Consider the following 18,195-nt stretch of genomic DNA (forward strand, 5'->3'; position numbering starts at 1 on the left):
TACAAGCTGAGACACAGAACCCCACTGAAACCTCACACTTCTATCACTGCCATGTCAGGACTCAGTTAGCGCACATGCTAGCGCACAAAGTAGCAAGGGTCACATGATCACCTTGAGAGCTCTTTAGGGGATTGGAAGGATGTTTTAATCAGCTACCACAGATGCTGGCAATGAGCCTTGGCCACCCACCTGGATGGCTGTTCAGTATAAATTGATGAGTTACTTAATAATATTCATCCAATCTGTGCTGGGATTTTGCATACCAAGCATCCTGCTACATCAATGGGACACATTAACAGTAAAGAAATTAAGAAGAGCAATTCAAGAGGATGGCCTAGGAGTCAAAGGCCAGGTCCTCTTGTTCCCTAACAATGTCTTCCCTTCTCAGTGTCCACGTGTGTTGTCCTTAGAACACAGGATGACAAAAGTGCTTTAGCCACATGGATATAACAGCTAACAGAGCAGTTTATGTATGCTGGGTCTCCTGACACAGCAAATGATATGACAAGCTTTATAGAAGTCCTGTCTCATTTAATACTCGAATCACTCACACAAAATACTGATGAAGAAACTGAAGCAAAAGCAGGCTAGCAAAGGTAGGACAGATCCAAACCCTGACCATGTCCTGGGCTCTCACATAGCACACTTTGCACAGCATAGCACATCCCACCTTGAAGAGAAAAAAGAGTGCAAGCATCAAACAACCCCAGGCCCACCTCGGAGGCCCAGACACCTTTGGTACAGCTCTGCATCTCCTTCTAGAAGGTTATCTATGAATGTACCATGCTGCAGCCACTTCATGCCATGCTAGTGGCCACCCTCAGCCCCACTCAAGTTGCTTCAGAGCTGAACATAGCCAGAGGAAGTACATGTTTTGTCTTCAAGAACTCCCACCACTGTCTAGCCTTCAGTCACCAGGGGTCAATCAGCCTGCCTCCCTTGGATCTACCCATCCACTAAGATGTCACCTTACGTCACATGCACGCACTGTCCAGGTCCACTGTCTTCATACTTGAACGAATGCCCTTGACGGCGGGGCTTCAGCCTTTTGCCTCCAAAAGCTCCCTGTCCTGCCAGCACATGAACTCAGCAAGGTAGAGGCAGAGGTTTTTTTCACCTCTGCTGTAATCCCCACAGCTCCTCTCAAACCACCTCTGACCAGAATGCTATGGGTGTCACTGACTGCATGACAGCCTCACCTCAAGGACTCTGCTCAGGAGCAGTAGGCCACCATTGTGAACCAGTCGGGAAGAGCTGCACAAGTACACCCCACTCCCAAGCAACAAGCCTGAGAGCAGCTACTAGCTGTCACTGCTGTGGAAGAGAACCCGACATGTGGCACTAACCTGCATCTCCTTCCTCCTCACCCAGATTCAGCACAATGATGCAGATGTGCTTGCGCAGCTGGCGTGTGTTGGAGAACTTCCGGCAGCACTTGCTACACTCCAAGCTGCTAGGGGCCAGGCCATTCCCTTCCTCTGGAGCCAAGGGAGCATCCTCACTGGGGCTCACGAGGTTTTCTACGACCTCCTCTTCAGTGCTGGGCTTCTTTGTGGAACCTTTAGGCCTGCCTCTCTTTCTCTTCATAACCAAAAACTCTGTAAAAGAAACAACAAGGCAAGAGGCAGCCATATGAGGTGGCAAAGCAGGACAGTGACTCGGCTTCTTTATGTAAATATGGTCATGTTCTGTGTTTTATTAAAAAAAAAAAATCTGGACTGGTTCCCCAAATTGCCAGCCGCAAATATCTTGAATGCTCATGCCAACACATCTATCTCCTAATGGTAATTGATTTTGCTATATCTTGCTTCAAGACTACCAACTGGTCAAAACCTTTGCACACGCCCCTTCAGTAAAGCTGGGAGGGGGCACAAGTCCATGTTGTGGTGGTCCCTGGAAGTACACAATGCCTGCCCCTTATTAATCCTTGCTTCCACTTAAATCCAGCTCTCAGAAAGTGCTCCAGGACTCCTTTGCAAAAGGTTTTCGGGGCCTGCTGAGAGTGTCGCATTCCTAATGAGTTACACAACTACTCTGATTATGTCAAAGACTCAAAGTGTCCTGGTAAAAAGGAAAAAAAAAATTAAAATGTAAAACCACAAATTACAGGGCGAAAGATAATAATATTTTTGAAGTTGCCTAGAGACATGGGGGATTTTTAAATAGCATGATTGGAACTGCTTCAGAGTGAGTTCCAAACCATGTTGCAAAGCATGCTGATCCATTAGTGCTCATCATGAAGATACTCACCTCCAGAAGGAAGGTGGAATGAAGCAGGAAGCAGGGGCAGTAGGCAGAACTGCACACACAATCATGTGAGCTCGGACTAGTATAGTTTCATGGATGCTATATGCCTGGGAGGGACCTTGACACAGTCCAAGAAGGGGTATGGTCCAAGACTGATGACACCTCAATGCTAGAGCTGGCACTAGACAACCCCTCAGGGTTGAGGAGGGGGGTCCTGGAGTTTGGCACCATCTTGGGTTAAGGCTTGGCTGTGGAATGAGGAGAGCTTTTCCTGTTCTTGATAGAGGTGAGACTTTTTCCAACCTAGCACTGTGTGACCCTTTCATTAAGAGAGTCACTCATGCCACAAGGCAGGGAAGGAGGTGGGAGCACAGTCTGCGGGACAGAGCAGCATGACTGGGATGCTGTAGCCAACAGAACCATCCTCAAGCATTCAGGGACACTGGGCACTGGAATGGGACAGGAAGGGAGCACCCTGTGGGACAGAACCTCTGCAGAGCTAGAAAGCTAACCGCAGGTCAGCACTGCCTGAGGATCTAGGCCACAGCCAACAGAAGCCTGGACAATTTCAGACTTCACTCCATCTCCTAGGGCATTTGGGGTGGGTGAAAATGGGAGGAAACTGTGCATACAGGTGCAGAGACACACTAAGGGATCAGGCAGAACAGGCAAATGACTAAAGCCCTTTGGTCCCTTTGCCAGCACTAGATACCAGCAAGGACAGAGGCTGCACTTCAGGAGGACCAGCTGCTAGTCACTGGAGGTTCAAGGAGGAATCCAGTAATGGAGTAAGAACAAAGCCTTCACGTCAAAGTCTTGAAAACTTCCTATTATTACTCTTCACAACAACATGTGCAACCTGAAGGAACAGCAATTAACATCCAAGAAGCAGCATTAGCAGGATCTATAAAACGCCCACCTCACACCCACCAGCTTTGCTGCACGCGGTGGCTTACTGAAGTCTGTGGCCCAGCTCTAACCCCATGGCGAGCAAAGCCCTGCTGTGTAGACAGACACTGCTCCTGAATACCCTCTGTATGCAGCTGTGTAGTCAAGATGAAGGTAACCCACGGAGAGGTGTGCGCCTTGCCCTGGGGGACCTCCAGGCCCCAGCGTCCTTCTTGATAAGTGTGTCTAGGTCTGCCTGAAAGCTTTGACCTAAGTGCCATTGTGAAGGGGACTTGGCAACATGACACAGCAGCTCTGACTTCCGGATGGAATGGTGGGACTGGGATTGGAAGCCGCAGGAGGGTGGATAACACGTGTGCACGTGTGTGCAGTAAGTCTTCCAGACCCCAGCGTGCAGAGAGCCTGAGGAACTCCCAGGTGAGTCCTGACCCCACTAAGGATGGGAGGACATGCTGACAGACAACACTCTGTAAAAGCCAAAGCTCCACTGACAGCCATCCTAGTCCAGGGACAGTCCCACGTGTAGGGCCTTGCTATGCTCTGTAAGTTCCTCTAGCAAAATCCTGAACCTGAGGAAGACCATTTCAATTCCCCAAATTGCAGCCATTTACAGAGAGTGGCCCTGAGGGCCCCCAAACCATGAAGAACTCTGCCTTCACCTGGCGGTCTAGGAAAGTGAGTGTAAATGGTGCCTTGTCCAGAGATAGCCAGGCACATACCGTGCCAGCTGGTGTGTACTCATGAGCCACAGTGGGAGCACAGCAGAGTGGGCGGCAGGACAGACTGCCTGTGAGTCTCTTTGCCAGTAAACTGGGCGCTCTGTGCAGGAAGAGTCCTCCTCTTGATTATGTGTTCTGTCCCTTAGCTCCTAAGCCAGTGTCCTGACCCCACAACGCCAGACAGACTAAATTAATGAGCAGTGTGGAATCTGGTAGTTAAGGAAGAAGTAAAATCAGCCCTGAAAGCTTCCAACACAACGATGACAAAACTAATCTTCCATCCTCTGCATCCATAATTCAGATCCTCGAAACCAATTAGTTAGCTAAAAATGAAATATTCATAAATGAGCTTGGAATAATTTAAGTTCTGAAAACAAGTTGCTGCTGTCAACTACCCACATTTCAGGAAAAGCTGAGAATCTGGAGCTGGAAAGAAAACCACGCAGCCTCAAGTCAGCATCACAACAGAGCTGGCTGGGTTCCTCCTCTGCACCTCCCTGAGTCCCTTACCTCGGTCTGTCATGGAGCTCTGGCCATTTGTCCTAAGTCTGTCTAGTAAGCTTTTTCTGTTCTCAGGTGGCTCTGTCCTCTCAGCCTTCTGTTCCAGGTTTTTCCCACTACTAGTCCTCATCTCCTTATTATCTCCTGACTCTGGAACTTTCCATTGTTCTGGATACATCTGCCCCACAATCCTCAGACAAGGTATTGGGGAACACTGTTCACCAGGCATGATGTGTCCCTTTGTTTTCTCAGAAATGGAGCAGCCCTGGTTAGTCACACTATGCAGACCCTCCTAAGATTGGGGCTGTTACCACCCATCACAGACGAAGGCTGGAAAGGGCTATTAACTCTCTCTTAAGAGTCTGGCCACTCTACCCTACACCAACCTCCCAGATGCACATGTCTCAGGAGCTGCGAGAGTACATGAAAGGCAGAGGGTTAAAGAAAGGGTAGGCTCTATCTATGCAATTGTAAGGAGGCTGTCACCCATGCAATGTGGGACTTCTGGGTGAAGCCACTGGTTTTAGGTCATGCATGTTCCTGTAAGTAACCCTCCTCTGTGCTCCTATAAGTGAGCCCAGCAAATTCACTGGGTCCCCAAGATAGACCTAGATCAAATCATCTCTCTGGTCTGTCGATTTTGGATACACAGACACTGTTTATGTCTCCCTAGGAAAAGTAACAGAATGTCATGCTTTCCCTAAGCCCTTTAGCACATAACACACACACACACACACACACACACACACTCACCTGTGTGCATACCCATGTACACACATAGAGAGAGAACCTCGACTCTCTGCTATGCTTCCCCTTACACTGTCCAGTGCAACTGCTCTGAGTTTGCTGAACAAGCACATACATTGATGTCCTCTTTCCCTCACCCATGCCCACTTCCTTCCCTCCACGTCACACCCTAATGTACATTCTAGAAGGTGGTCCTATCCAAATCCTAGCACCTACTCCTCGAGCCTGCTGACAGCTACCAAGGCAAGACCTGCCATGTCCTCACTTAATTACCTCATACCCACACACCACGGCTGTGGACTCAGCCATGGCTTCCTGAGTCCTTTCCCTCTCCTCCTACTGTAGATCCTGAGGCTTGAGCTGCCTTTTAGTTCCCAGTTCTTGCTGAGCAGTAAGCAGGTAAGACAAAATGGTGATGACGGCCAAAGAGGCTTTTGGAGAATTAGCTGCATCTTGTGTTGTAAGTTTCTGACAAAAGAAAGGGGCAGTACCATGGTTCATCTGAGAAAACCAGCCTTGTAGATCTAAGGCCAAAACCCTGTCAAAGAACAGAAAGAACCAGGTAGAGGCTCTCAAATTAAGCCAAAAGAAAAAGCCCAACAAAATAAAAAGTTTAGCAATGTAAGCCTTTCCTTTGTACATCATTCAAGTTTGTGAGACTCTTTCCCAGCTACTATCTCATTTTATTGCTTTAAAAACTTTGTGAGATGTACACTAGATATAATTCATTCAGTAGGAAACAAACCAACGACCCAGAGATTCCTAAGGCCTGGCAGTTTTTCCAGAACCGTTTGCTGAGCATGCAGAGCTGGAATGTGAGTGTCCTTATTCTCTACCACAAGAGGCTTTCCCACTGAAGCCCCTTGGGCTGGCTAACAGTGGTCAGCTGTAAACATCCAGACTCAGTGTGCAGTGCAGAGAAAACGCCTTCGCGTTGGACAGCCCTGGGTTCAATCCTCCTTACACCTCAAATTTCTAAGCACGAATCAGTCTCTGCTTTACAGAACCCCTGTTGTAAGTACAGCCATGTCACGGTGGCCAGCATACTCAAGAGTGATTGACAGCATGGCAGCTATATGCTGTTCCATTGTAGCCTTAACATTCTGACTTGCAATCATCTAGTTAAGAAAGTACTGCAGGCAGTGGTGGTTTGTGCCTTTAATCCCAGTACTCAGCAGAAAGCTTTGTGAGTCTGAGGCCAGTCTGGTCTACAGAGCGAGTTCTAGAACAGCCAAGGCTGTATGGAGAAGCCCTGTCTCAAACAAAACAAAACAAACAAAAACCTCCCCAACTGGGCCATCATTAAATAATGTGACTCCTAGCTAGATGTGCATGCATCTCTGTTCACTCTGACTCAATGTATGCACTTCCTTGATTTTGTCATTTTAAATAGCTCACACCCCAAGAAAGCGAAGTGCAAGTAAGGTCACACTGATCTAATCATGGCTGCACTGCAGATAGGCAGCCTCCCAGCATTCTTACATGGCAGCCTGGTCTCTCGTCAGATCCTGAAATTTTTGGAAAGACTAACATTGCAAGGCCCTGACAGTCAATCTTCCTGACATTTATTTCCAAAGCCTGGGAAGCAATAGGGGAGACAATGAATTATTTATCAGAACCCGGGGAGCAGGAGCCTTTTAGGTTTCTGAACAATGCCGCACGGGGAAAGCCTGCATCCAGCTCTACAGCACAGCTGAGGCACCAGAGGGCAAAGGCCAAAGCTGTTTCCTCCCTGCAGTCCCATCAGCCGAACTGCGGAAAGGACAGGCATGGTGAGCAATGTGATGTGCACACACCACAGGCAGCTTGCTGAGCACTGACTGCACCAGCACTGCTTCCTTTTACTCCTCAGGGATGTCATCAGCACTGTCCCCATTGCACAGCCAAGAGCACTGAAGCAGTGGGTCAGAGCATTTGCAAGTTCTTACAGAGAACTCAGCTTTGTTTCCCAGCTCCTACATCAGGTGGCCCACAACTTGTAACTCTGGCGCTACGGAATCTGATGTCCTTTTCTGGTTTCTGCTGGCAGCATCACACGTGTGATGCGTAGATATATGCAGGCACTCACACACATATACACAATGTTGAGACTTGCAGAGATTAGTTAACATGACCCAAGGTCACAGAACTAGTCAGCGGCAGAGCTAAGGTTTCAACAGAACTGTATGACTGCCTGTCTTAGTCAGTGAACTTCACAACCATGTCGGAGAAACATACTTATGCATTATTGAAAATGGCTTTACCTGTAACAAATGTCCAGAAGAGACAACATAAGTGATAGGTGTCAAATGGCTCACGTGCCTATTTATCATATCAAAGAGGAGGCTGGCCATCAAGTTCTCCCAACATCCCTCAGTCCATACCTGTGTTACAGGGCCCTCCTGGCCTCCTTCTCTAAACATCTCCCTGCCAGATGCTGGGCTGCTAGTCCCTATATAATCCAACCACTTTGGCTACTCATTCTCTTTGTACCTTTAGGCCAACTCTTTCCCCTCTCCCTTCCCTTTCCCACTCTCACGTGGCTCAAGGTTTTGACCACTCTGGACTCTCCCAGATATGTCTACCTCTGGCTAGTCTCTCCCTTTTATCTAAAATAAACCTTTTCCCCTAGGACCAGCCATATTCCTTTCCTCTTTCTTTCTTTCTTTTCTTTCTTTCTTTCTTTCTTTTAAATTTATCAGGTGCCAAAAATCCAGGACCAATCATCTTTTTTCCTTTTCCTTTTTATTATTTTAGTTCAAAAACAGGTCTAAAGTTTTTTACATCAACTTCCCTAGGAAGCCTCCTTTTACCCTCAACCTAGAGCATATGATCCCCACTTGAGCAGCCCAGATTTAGCACCCCCATTGCATTTGCAGTACCCCTTAGGTAATTATCATCCACCAGAGAAGCACAGCTAACGAGCGCAGTGCTTGGGACCCCTCAGCACCCAGCATAGCAACCAGGCACAAAGCAGACCCATGGTCAATGGGTAGTGAACACAGAATTGGAAAAAAAGGAAAAGGGATAAGTCCCTTACAGAGGGTTCTGCAGAGGGGGAAAGATGAAACAGCCAAATGGGGCTCTTGGAAGACACGTATATACTTCCTTAAACAGTGACCCAGCTCTCCATGCACACAAGTACCAACACACACACACACACACCTATACGTAACATTCACACACACACACATCCCAAACCATATTATCACAGACACACACACACACACACACACACACACACACACACTGGAGCTTGGTGCTCAGTCCATTTGGCAATATTTTTGTCTGGATCTACAGCTTGGAACACAGCCAGAGACTTGACTTGCAAGAGGGAGAAAGTGAAAGGTCATTCTGCAGACCAGCTCCTCTGTGAGCAAAAAGAGTAAAGGGCTATCAAGTAAAGCAGAGGATTTAGGAACCTTCATGTTATAGAGGGAGAGAAAAGCAATAAATCAATTACTGCTCAGTTAAAATTGTAATTAAGCCATTTCAAGTATCTCTCAAGTTAAAATGAATTGTGAAGGTTAAACCTGAGCATAAGCCATTAGAGAGAAACTAAGCCTGGGCGAGCTTCAGACTTTATGGACTTTCACAAAAAGAACCAGAAGAACACAGGGCTCCTAATGAAAGACTCTGGAAGAAATGTTCGTACTGTAAGAAGCTGGTTTTAATTAAAGTCTCAAGAAATATGTTTTAAAATTAAACTGTACAAGCAATTAATCTATTAAATACAAAAGAAAAGGGCAAAATGTACTAGAGAAGAATTTAATTCACAAGTAAATCACATCATAAAGGAAAAGGAGACTGAAGAGCCGCTAAGTGCTGCTGAGCCTCCTCAGCATAACAAGGTCTCTCTTGGCATGACCACCATTATCCATCTGAAATGTCTACACATCATTTTTGTGTATACCCACTGTCTATGCCCCCTGCCTGTGAGTCACGCCATGGTGATCTTGGTCATGAGAGCAACTATCCAGGTATCAGAGTATTCAAGTCTAAGTACTCTTACTTAATGATGGCCCCAAAGTGCAAGATTAGTCATGTGGGCATTTTATTGTAGACTATCATCTTAATTGTTCTGTATAATGTGACTGTTACTAGTCTACTGCATATGTAGAGACAAGTAGATTTTGCGTTTGCTAACCATCAAAATGCTGAACTCACAATTAAATGAGAGACTTGACTCAAAAGAATAAAACAGTAATAGAAAAACATGTAACATTCTCCTATTCCCTCCATATTTACAACATACACACACATCACTATGCACATATTACATACACATACTTACACACATACCACACAGACATATACCACACATACACACTCAAAAAGTTTAAACACAGAATTACATAACCCAGCCATTCCATTCCTAGGTACGTACTTTAAAAAAATGAAAACATATATGCATGTGCAGATCTGTGCACTACTGTTCATAGAAGCATTATTCACAAGAGCCGAAAGGGGCAAAGAAGCTAATTTTCCATAATAAATGTCATTCCTGCATGAAAAAGAGTAAACTGGCACATGCTACCACAGGGATAAATCATGAAAACAGCATGCTAAGTAAAAGGAGCCAGACACAGAAGGCCATGCTTTAAGACTCCTGTTTACATGAAACATGGAACGTGGACATCCACAGGGACACACTGTCAGTCAGTGACCTCCAGGGCCTCGGAGGAAAGGAAACTATGATTGCTTAGTGGGTACAAGTGTTGATTCAGTTTTGCTTGACAGTGGCTGAGAATGTCCTAGAATTAGGCAGTTGCAATAGCATATACATTTTGACCATGCTTAAAACCATGAAAATATATGCTCCAAGGTTGTTAATACGGTAAAATTTTACATTAGATTTACCTCCAAAAAAAAAAAAGGTAAGTAAAAATAGAATTATTGGACTGAAAATAGGTCATTAAAGTCTTAAAATATATAGAAAGGGTCAAAAGCATAAGAAACACTGAAAAGAATGTAATGTCACAGAGAAAAGCTCATGCACTCTCAGTTTAGCAAACTTCAAGCATACACTAATGTATTTTAGCATTTCTCCTATTTTGTTTTATGTTTGTGTGGTATTTCTATAAAAAATGCATAATTCACTTAACTTTTTTGACAGAAAATCTCCTCTCACTAACTTATAAACAATGAACACTGTATACTATGTGTTTATGCTAATATGTTAGGTGGTATTACAACATTCTCATCGCTGTGCGAAATTGAACCAGTGTTTGCAAGCACTAAGCAATCATATTTTATGCCCTGGGATTCACTGACTGATCTCAGCTTGGCAAAGAAAGGGTGTGCTCACTTAGGATTTTAACAGGTTCTATTAGAATGCTCTGTGAAACACTTTGCCCATTTACAATCTACCGGGATCTAGGACCTTCTATCTTTCCATACTTATATCAATGAAGAACACTATTATATGCCTAAGAGATTTCAACAATTTGAATAAAAAATTAAAATTCTGTGTCATTTTAATTTATATTCTGTTGGTCACTAATGAGGCTTCCTGAGATGTGACAGGTGGGATGGAGCACAGCCTCTAAGAGACAACATCAGGAGAACAGAAGATGACCATTTCATATAGTACCCAGGGATTCACTGGGTACCAAACTCTGTGCTGGAGAACTGCCGTCAGGGGAGGAATGGCCCAAAGCTGTCTTTGGGGTACATGCAAGAAAGCAACAAAAACACAGTAAACACTTGGCCTGTCCAAGGAGGATTGATTTGAGACTTTGGATGGGGTTCTAGAGCTCAGAGGAAGGGGCTCTTTTACACACACACACATACACAGACACACACACACACACACACACACACACACACACACACACACACACATACATACACACACATGGCTAGTCTTTACAGGTTAACCTAAACTGATTGAAGCCAAGGAATATGCAGGAGTAAGCTGGACAAAGCCATCTTTGAGAAGCTAGCTTCCCAGGCAGAAGGTTGACCTTTGCCTCTGTCAGTTGCTGGTTCCTCAGCAGGTAGCTCTGAGGATAAAGTGGAGGGGCAGGCATCAGGGACCAGTTGTGGAGGGCCATGGTCAAAGACAGATCACACCATCAGGGAGGGGAGGAAGTCTTTCATGCATAATGACATCTTTGGGTAAGGAGGGAAGGGTAGAAGTCACATTGTACATCTCACAAAACACCCATAAACAGAACCCCCTGTAAGGTCACATGCTTTACCATCATTTCTCCTGTTCTTCTCTATAAAAAAATAAATAAATAAAATATAAAATTGTTTTCTGCCTGATTAATGCTCCATTTCATTTGAGTAAGAAAATCTTTTTCTTAAATTAATTTATTTACTTTACATCCCGATTTCAGCCCCCTCCCCCCTCTCCTCCTGATCTCACCCACCCACCTTCTTGCCCTTCCCCCTTCCCTTTCTCCTCAGAAAAGGGGAGCACCACCACCACCAACCCGTTGCTGCACATCAATTCACATCAGGACTAGTAAGCAAGACTGACAAAAAAGAACTAAAGCCTTTGCAAAGGCTACTTTCCCGTGCTGGCCATGTTCACTCGCCAATTCCTGTCTGCCAGGTGAGCATGATAAAGAACAACCTGTCTTCCTGAGTTGACGTCTGATCAACCCAAACAGTCAAGGTGTTTCTTGACTGGAACTTGTCTCCAGGGAAGCCTCCCTCAGGAAAGCAGATTCCTAATCTATGTAAGCTTTCCTCCTCTTTTCCTTCAAACCATTCCTTGCAAATTGAGAAGTGACCGTGAATGACTTTCCCATAACTTGTGTTTCTGTGGCACTCTCAAAGCCTATGAGGGTGGAGGCAGTGCAGGCACACACTAGCAATGGCGATGCTGACCCATGGCAGCACAAGCACACATCAGCAGCCATGGTGATGCTGACCCACAGCAGTGCAGGCACACACTAACAATGGTGATGCTGACCCATGGCAGTGCAGGGACATGCCAGCAGCAATGGTGATGCTGACCCATGACAGCACAGGGACATGCCAACAGCAATGGTGATGCTGACCCACGGCAGCGCAGGCACATGCCAACAGCAATGGCGATGCTGACCCTCGGGAATCCTGCCTCCTCTTTTGCCCATTTCAGATGCTGTGTTTTCTTAGCTTCTCATCATGAGACACAAACAGTAACTAGTAAGACTTTCCAAGTTCTCCACAACTTAATCATCTGTCAGACATATTTCTCCAGCACCCGACGCTTGGGCCAGAGGGACTTATTAAGCAAACCTTGTTTCGTCTGGAGTCTGTCCTTGTTAACGGTGTCCGACAGATGATCAATAGCAGACTGTTCTGAGTACCAGTCTTGAGTATTCCCAGGAAGGAGCAACTGTACAGGGAGAGTGGCTAACGGAAGCCCTCAGTGGGACATTTGCCACCCAGCCTGGGCTTGGGAGACTGGCTGCTGTCTCTCATCATGTATAAAGGGCTTGTGGGGAAATTTTCTAGGTCTTTTGCAGCTGTCCCTCTTGTGCTATATATTTTCCTCATCATCTGCAGGGACCTCATTACAGCACCTGGATGGCGTCTCTAATCCACGGCACCTGCTGCAGTCGGTACCGTTCAGGACTAGAGAGCAGTACAGCCAGACAGATGTGTCTCACTTTGCCCACTGACTGTGAACCTGAAGGCTGCTGTGTGAAGCCAAGACTCTGAACCTTCCGCTAGTTTATAATACGGGTTTGGAGACATTGTTTCCAAGCTTCTCAACAGCACTTTATTGATAGTGTATTACGGTGCCTACCTTCATTCTCATGTATGCAGGACCCAAGGTACAGGAGGCACATTCTCTAACTTAATCTGAATATGTGTCTTCATTTCTCAGTAACTAAAGTGAGGGTTAAAAAAGCAATTTCATTTGCTTTAAATACTTCAGCTGGTGGGTGCCAGAGCTGAACCACTCCAAACTTGTCTTAGGTCAGACTCCTATTTTCACTCCAATGGAACCTGCCTCCTATATACATACATATGCACACACACACACACACATACACACACACACACACACACACACACACACACACACACACACACACACACCACCGACCAGGTATTAAAGGAACACTCACAGAAGCTACTGGGTAGGAAACTCAAAGCTCTGACCTCCCACAGGAAGATCTCCATTCAATCATGTGGCTCCGGGATGGACTGTCTAGGTTCGTGCTGCGTCCGTGAAGCAGGGGCCTGGCATCACAGTAATCTATAGCGCCCCAGTATCCCCAGCCCTGCCCAGCATGCCTGCTGTCCTCACCATCTCCGCCTTTGCTTGGGTTGGGGTTTTCAGGAGTATTCAGTGGCCTGAGGGGAATGATGACATCGTCCACATTGATCCCTTCTTCCCCGTGCTTCTCAGACACGTGCGTCAGCAGTTCTGACTGATTTGGTGAGAAAAGATTACAGCATTTGCACATGAAGATGGCTGTGTTTTCTGTTAAAAAAAAAAAAGTTGTTAATTCTCTATGACATAAACAAGGTTACTCCAGAGAGACAGAGAGAGACAGAGAACTGTATGCACTGTCATCAGTGTCCTGCAGACTGTTTCCTCTGTAGACACTTCAGGTGGCCATGATGACTAGAAAACATTTCATACAGTATCTCAAGACTTTCTCCCGAAGAGACTAACATGGACCCTCCTGTAACCCAACTCCACCCAGCAGCCCACACTCCAGAAAAGCACAGTCAATGAAAACACCACAGCCCTCAAAGTTAAACCCTGCCCTGAGATGAAGGAGGACGCACACAGGGCATCTCTCAGTACTCCAGCCAAACTCTCAGGCTAGGTCCAGGGAAAGCCTGGCCAAGGCGACACTTTCCAAGAGCTAAGACCCTCAACTGAAGGGCTGCCTCCAGCACCGAATGAGACTCAGTCGCTGGGGATGTGCTACCTCACGCCACTACATGATCGATCGCTTCATAACAAAACGAATCATGCCTCCTGTCCCTAACAGTATATTAGGTAAGGAGAAATAATGAGGAGGAAGAACTCGTATTTCAGTTGGATAAAATAATTACAGACAAATACAAAATAGTACATATAGGACCCCAAAGCCATTAAGAGATAGATTTTTATTGACATTTTTACATGTGAACTGGAGACTCTGGTATGATACAAAAGACCATGGCTTTCCAGCCAGAAAGACCCAGATTAAGTTTCCAACTTTCATCCCTAAATACTATAAAGCAGCGTGACCTTGGAGAAGTTCAAGTACCCTCGGTGGCTGAAGCCAGTGGGCAGAGAAGTTCAACACCCTGCTTGACAGCCGATGCCAGGTGATGCCGCCATGCTCTGAGCCCATGTTCCAGCTGCCCTCGGCCTCAGCCCACCAACTGAAAAATGCACTCTGCCCAGCTCCCCGTGGGACTCGCATGTCAGCTGTCACAGCTAGGTGCACATCCACCAATGCCACAGACCTCTAGGTCCTGGTATCTGTTAGGTGGGTGTCACACGTCTCTCTCAGTTTACCTTTCTGCCCATTTCACAGCCAGAAGCAGCTCCTTCTCCACAGAGCCCTGCTAGGCCTGCTCCTCTCCTCACCAATGCCAGATGCACTCCTGCTGGTGTTGGTGTCACAAGCAGCACAAGCGATGGCACTCAGTGTGGGCAAGGGGGCAGCGGTCGGCCTCACAGACAGCACACAGAACCCTAGGCTCTAGAGATAGTACAAGGCAGCCTGCCACAAGCTGCTGCATTATTACCTCTAGCTACCCAAAGACAATGCATCCCTTTGGCTTCATCAGGAAAGCAGCCACAGCACACCTTCCCCCCAACCGGCAACACTGCTGCAGTCACCACTGCTTCTGTCGCAGCTCATCCATTCCTCCCTCCCTGCTGGAGCTCTCCACCTGGCCGGCACACATGTCCGCACCTCTCTCCCTTCCGACAATGAAAACCTCGTTGATCCCCACCTTCCCGCACCATTTTTCTCCTTCTCTTTGCAGCAAGAAAGAGAATATGGGAACCAAGGTGACCAGGTGCGCAGCTCTGCTAGAAGGAAGACCAAAGCCAGCCAGGTGCAGGAAGTCACTGGGAGGAGACCCTCCCTGGATTCACACCATGAACTGGCAAGGGAGGTAATTGCCCCAGAGATCAGTTCCTAGCAAATATATGAAACAGAAATTTAACGTAGCAGAATACTGCCTTGTCAATAAAACGTTCTCATGAGACCTAGCAGCAAATACATCGTCTTTTCCAGGAAAGGCTTAATTCCTAAGGAACACATTCTGCATAGAAAGAGTGTTTTCTATTCTTTCTCAACATGCTTCTTGTTGATTGTACATCAACATGGTTTAGACATAAACTGGCTGATGATCCCCAGCCCATAGCAGAAAAAAACACGTTAGAGAGGAAACTTGCCCAGAGGCCAGATGCCCTGTGGCTCAGTTACTCCTGTGTCTGTAATAAAACACCCAACAAAAGCAACCTAGTGAAGGAAGGCTTTACCTAGTCTCACAGTCCACCATGGAGAAGAGCACAGGGTGGCAGGGGCTCAAGGCAGCTGGTCACACTGCCAAGCAGGAAGCAGGAAGCACAGAAGGTTGAACGCTTAGTTCGCGTTTGGACCCTGGCCCAGGGAATGGAGTCTCTCACAGTTAGAATGGGGCTTCACACTAGACTAACAGATGGTAGATTATGCTTCAGAGGTGTGATCTAGGTGAGCCTAGGTCCCATCAAATGGACGGTATTCACCACCAGACCCTAACATCTGGTTTTGACATGGCTATATGTATGGCTACAAACCATGAACTGAGCTCTACCAAGTTACAGTTAAAATATTCAGGATACCTCCAGGACTAAAGCCAGTCATGTCTGCAACAAACTTAAACACATAATGACTAACATATCAACCACAGACTATTGGTAAGCCCTGATCCAATCTGGGGATACAAAGATGAATCTAGGCCCAGACCTGTCGACAGGTGACCCTCATGCCACCATGACACAGACAACACAGAGCCACCGTTGCTTATGTTTGCCATGATGTAACTTCCTGGCCAGCCTCTACTAGTCTAATGTTCTAACATCATTTCACAGATTTCTCAGGAGACGGAGAACCTTGTGACATTTTGCAAGGGAGATTGTCTGGGAACTGCAGGCTTATTACAAGGCCTTTCTCAATTGAATGGCATAGTAAACAGCATGTGGAGAATAAATAAATATAAAGACTTTTTGTATGGCAGCACAGCAGAGGGCCTGGGTACCCCAAGTGGTACCTACCTCGGCCATCTGCTATTAGCATGTGCTTCCCTGGTATGCACTGCATGTTCAGTTGTTGGGCAGGGCACTACGCCTTCAGTTTTGAGTGCGGACAAAAACAAGCCCTGAGACCCAGGGCTGCTCACACAAATGTGTGATCAGCCAAGCAGTGTGACCATGAGACAGGGTTCAGTGAGGAAAAGTGGGCCAGGAAAGGCCGCCAGGGGCAGAAGTGGCTCAGCAAGGACTGCTAGAAGCCAGAGCCACAGGGCAGCAAGAGACGCAGACCCTAAAAGACACCAAAAGAGAAGAGAACTCCCAGGTATTGAGGTATTAAGACAGCAGAGTAGGGCAGAAACCAGCGTGGTTGAAAGGTCCAGCAGTGATGGCTTTGCTCTCAGCGCTAGTCTCCAGTCCCTCACTCAAAAGCTATACCAACTCCCTAAAGTCCTGCCCTCCTGAGCAGCCTGCACACACAAATGGAGGAATTTGTTTACCTACTGTAGCAGAAAACAGCAACAGCCTGAGCTGCATGAGATATAGAGAAAAATGGGGATGGGAGGAATTCAGCATGATAGAGGAGGCCAGGAACAGAGAGGGGACACGAGAGCCTGAGATGCAGGGCTGCAGAGAAGAAAGACGCCAGGCAGAACAGTGCCAGCGACTGGAAATGAACAACAGAGGGCAGGCAGGTGAGGGCCTCTGCTGTGTTACTAACAATGGAATTATGTCTTCAATAACTGCCTGCCCCAGACACCCAGGACAAAGCGCAGGGCATACCCTCTTGAACACAGCCCTCTGACATAGAAGGGAGCAGGGCACTTCTTAGAGATGTTTTTAAAGCCATGCACGGAGAGCAAAATGCGAAGGCATATAAAAGGGGGGCACTGTATTAAACTGTACCCCTCAAATGTTAAGGATTATTAATACACCAAAATAGCAAGAGGAGAATCACTTTTATTTCCACAGTGGCCAGATAGAAAAAAAGTGTATCTTATATCCTGAAATATAGTCATAATTATGTTGTCAGCTAGCTCTGATGAAGATGTGATAATTTGGATGCATTTTGGGGTACAATTACTATGCTCTCGTCTTTAACAAAAGAACTCAAGAGAGACCCATAGCAGTCTAGAGTACAAACTTGCACTCCCCTGGATAATCTGCTGGCTGGAGGCAGCTACTCTGCAGTGCTACAGAGGCAAGCCCTAAGATGCTGGCATAAGCAAGTCCTCATTTTAAACTCTTAAGTTAAAGGGCCGCCAGGCCCTCTGTGGACTCCTTACCTACCTGGACTAGAGACGCTAAAATGAACAAGGCTCTGCCCCAGCCGTACCAAAAGGGAACCATGAACTAGACTGTCAGTCTGGGGCCCCAAGAGATGACTGAGTGTAAATGGAACTGTGGTCTGAAGTCACAGGTTTTAGTCAGTGTGAAGAATATTCTGGCACCTGGCACACCATCTAACACCTTGTGCTGTTGTTCCTGGTAAGTCCATCTAGCATGGCTAGAACAAAAGAGGATTCTGGCATCTGCAGTTGCAACCCTTATGCTAGCCCCTCTCTTGATGAGGGCATTCACTGCACAAGTAACAGTGAGTTCACGCTCGCTGTGAAACAGCAACAGAATTAGAGGCAATGGAATCACTGAGTGCCCTGGCATATCTCCTTCAGACCTGCTGGACATCAGAGACACAGGCAGGATCCTTTTCACATCATTAAGAGCTTTCCCATCCTTTCAGGGGCCTCAGTGCTCACTCCAACTCCAGATACAGAATGGGTGGGGGCAGACGACACACTGACATGGACAGTAGGGTCAGGAGCCCCGGATGAAATCTCATAACACTCTTACGGGCACATCCTTAGTGACATGTGACTGTCTAGACTATCCTGTGAAGCT

General features: G+C 46.6%; 1 protein-coding gene across 4 annotated transcripts in view; it reads right to left on the reverse strand.

Moving 5' to 3' along the window:
• ZFAT (zinc finger and AT-hook domain containing) overlaps positions 1-18,195 on the reverse strand; it is a 178,338-nt gene that overhangs the window by 130,467 nt on the left and 29,676 nt on the right. For all 4 annotated transcript variants that reach the window (XR_014773203.1, XM_084750387.1, XM_084750386.1 and 1 more), the window contains exons 2-3: positions 13,357-13,533; positions 1,347-1,598 (exon numbers count right to left, since the gene is read on the reverse strand). Coding sequence is in view for 3 of the 4 variants with exons in the window: in XM_084750387.1 (XP_084606513.1) it covers positions 1,347-1,598; positions 13,357-13,533 (429 nt within the window). In the remaining variant the exon portion in view is untranslated. The remainder of the gene's footprint in view (positions 1-1,346; positions 1,599-13,356; positions 13,534-18,195) is intronic.

The sequence above is a fragment of the Acomys minous genome, assembly GCF_964271855.1.
Source record: "Acomys minous genome assembly, chromosome: 12".
NCBI lineage: Eukaryota > Metazoa > Chordata > Mammalia > Rodentia > Muridae > Acomys > Acomys minous.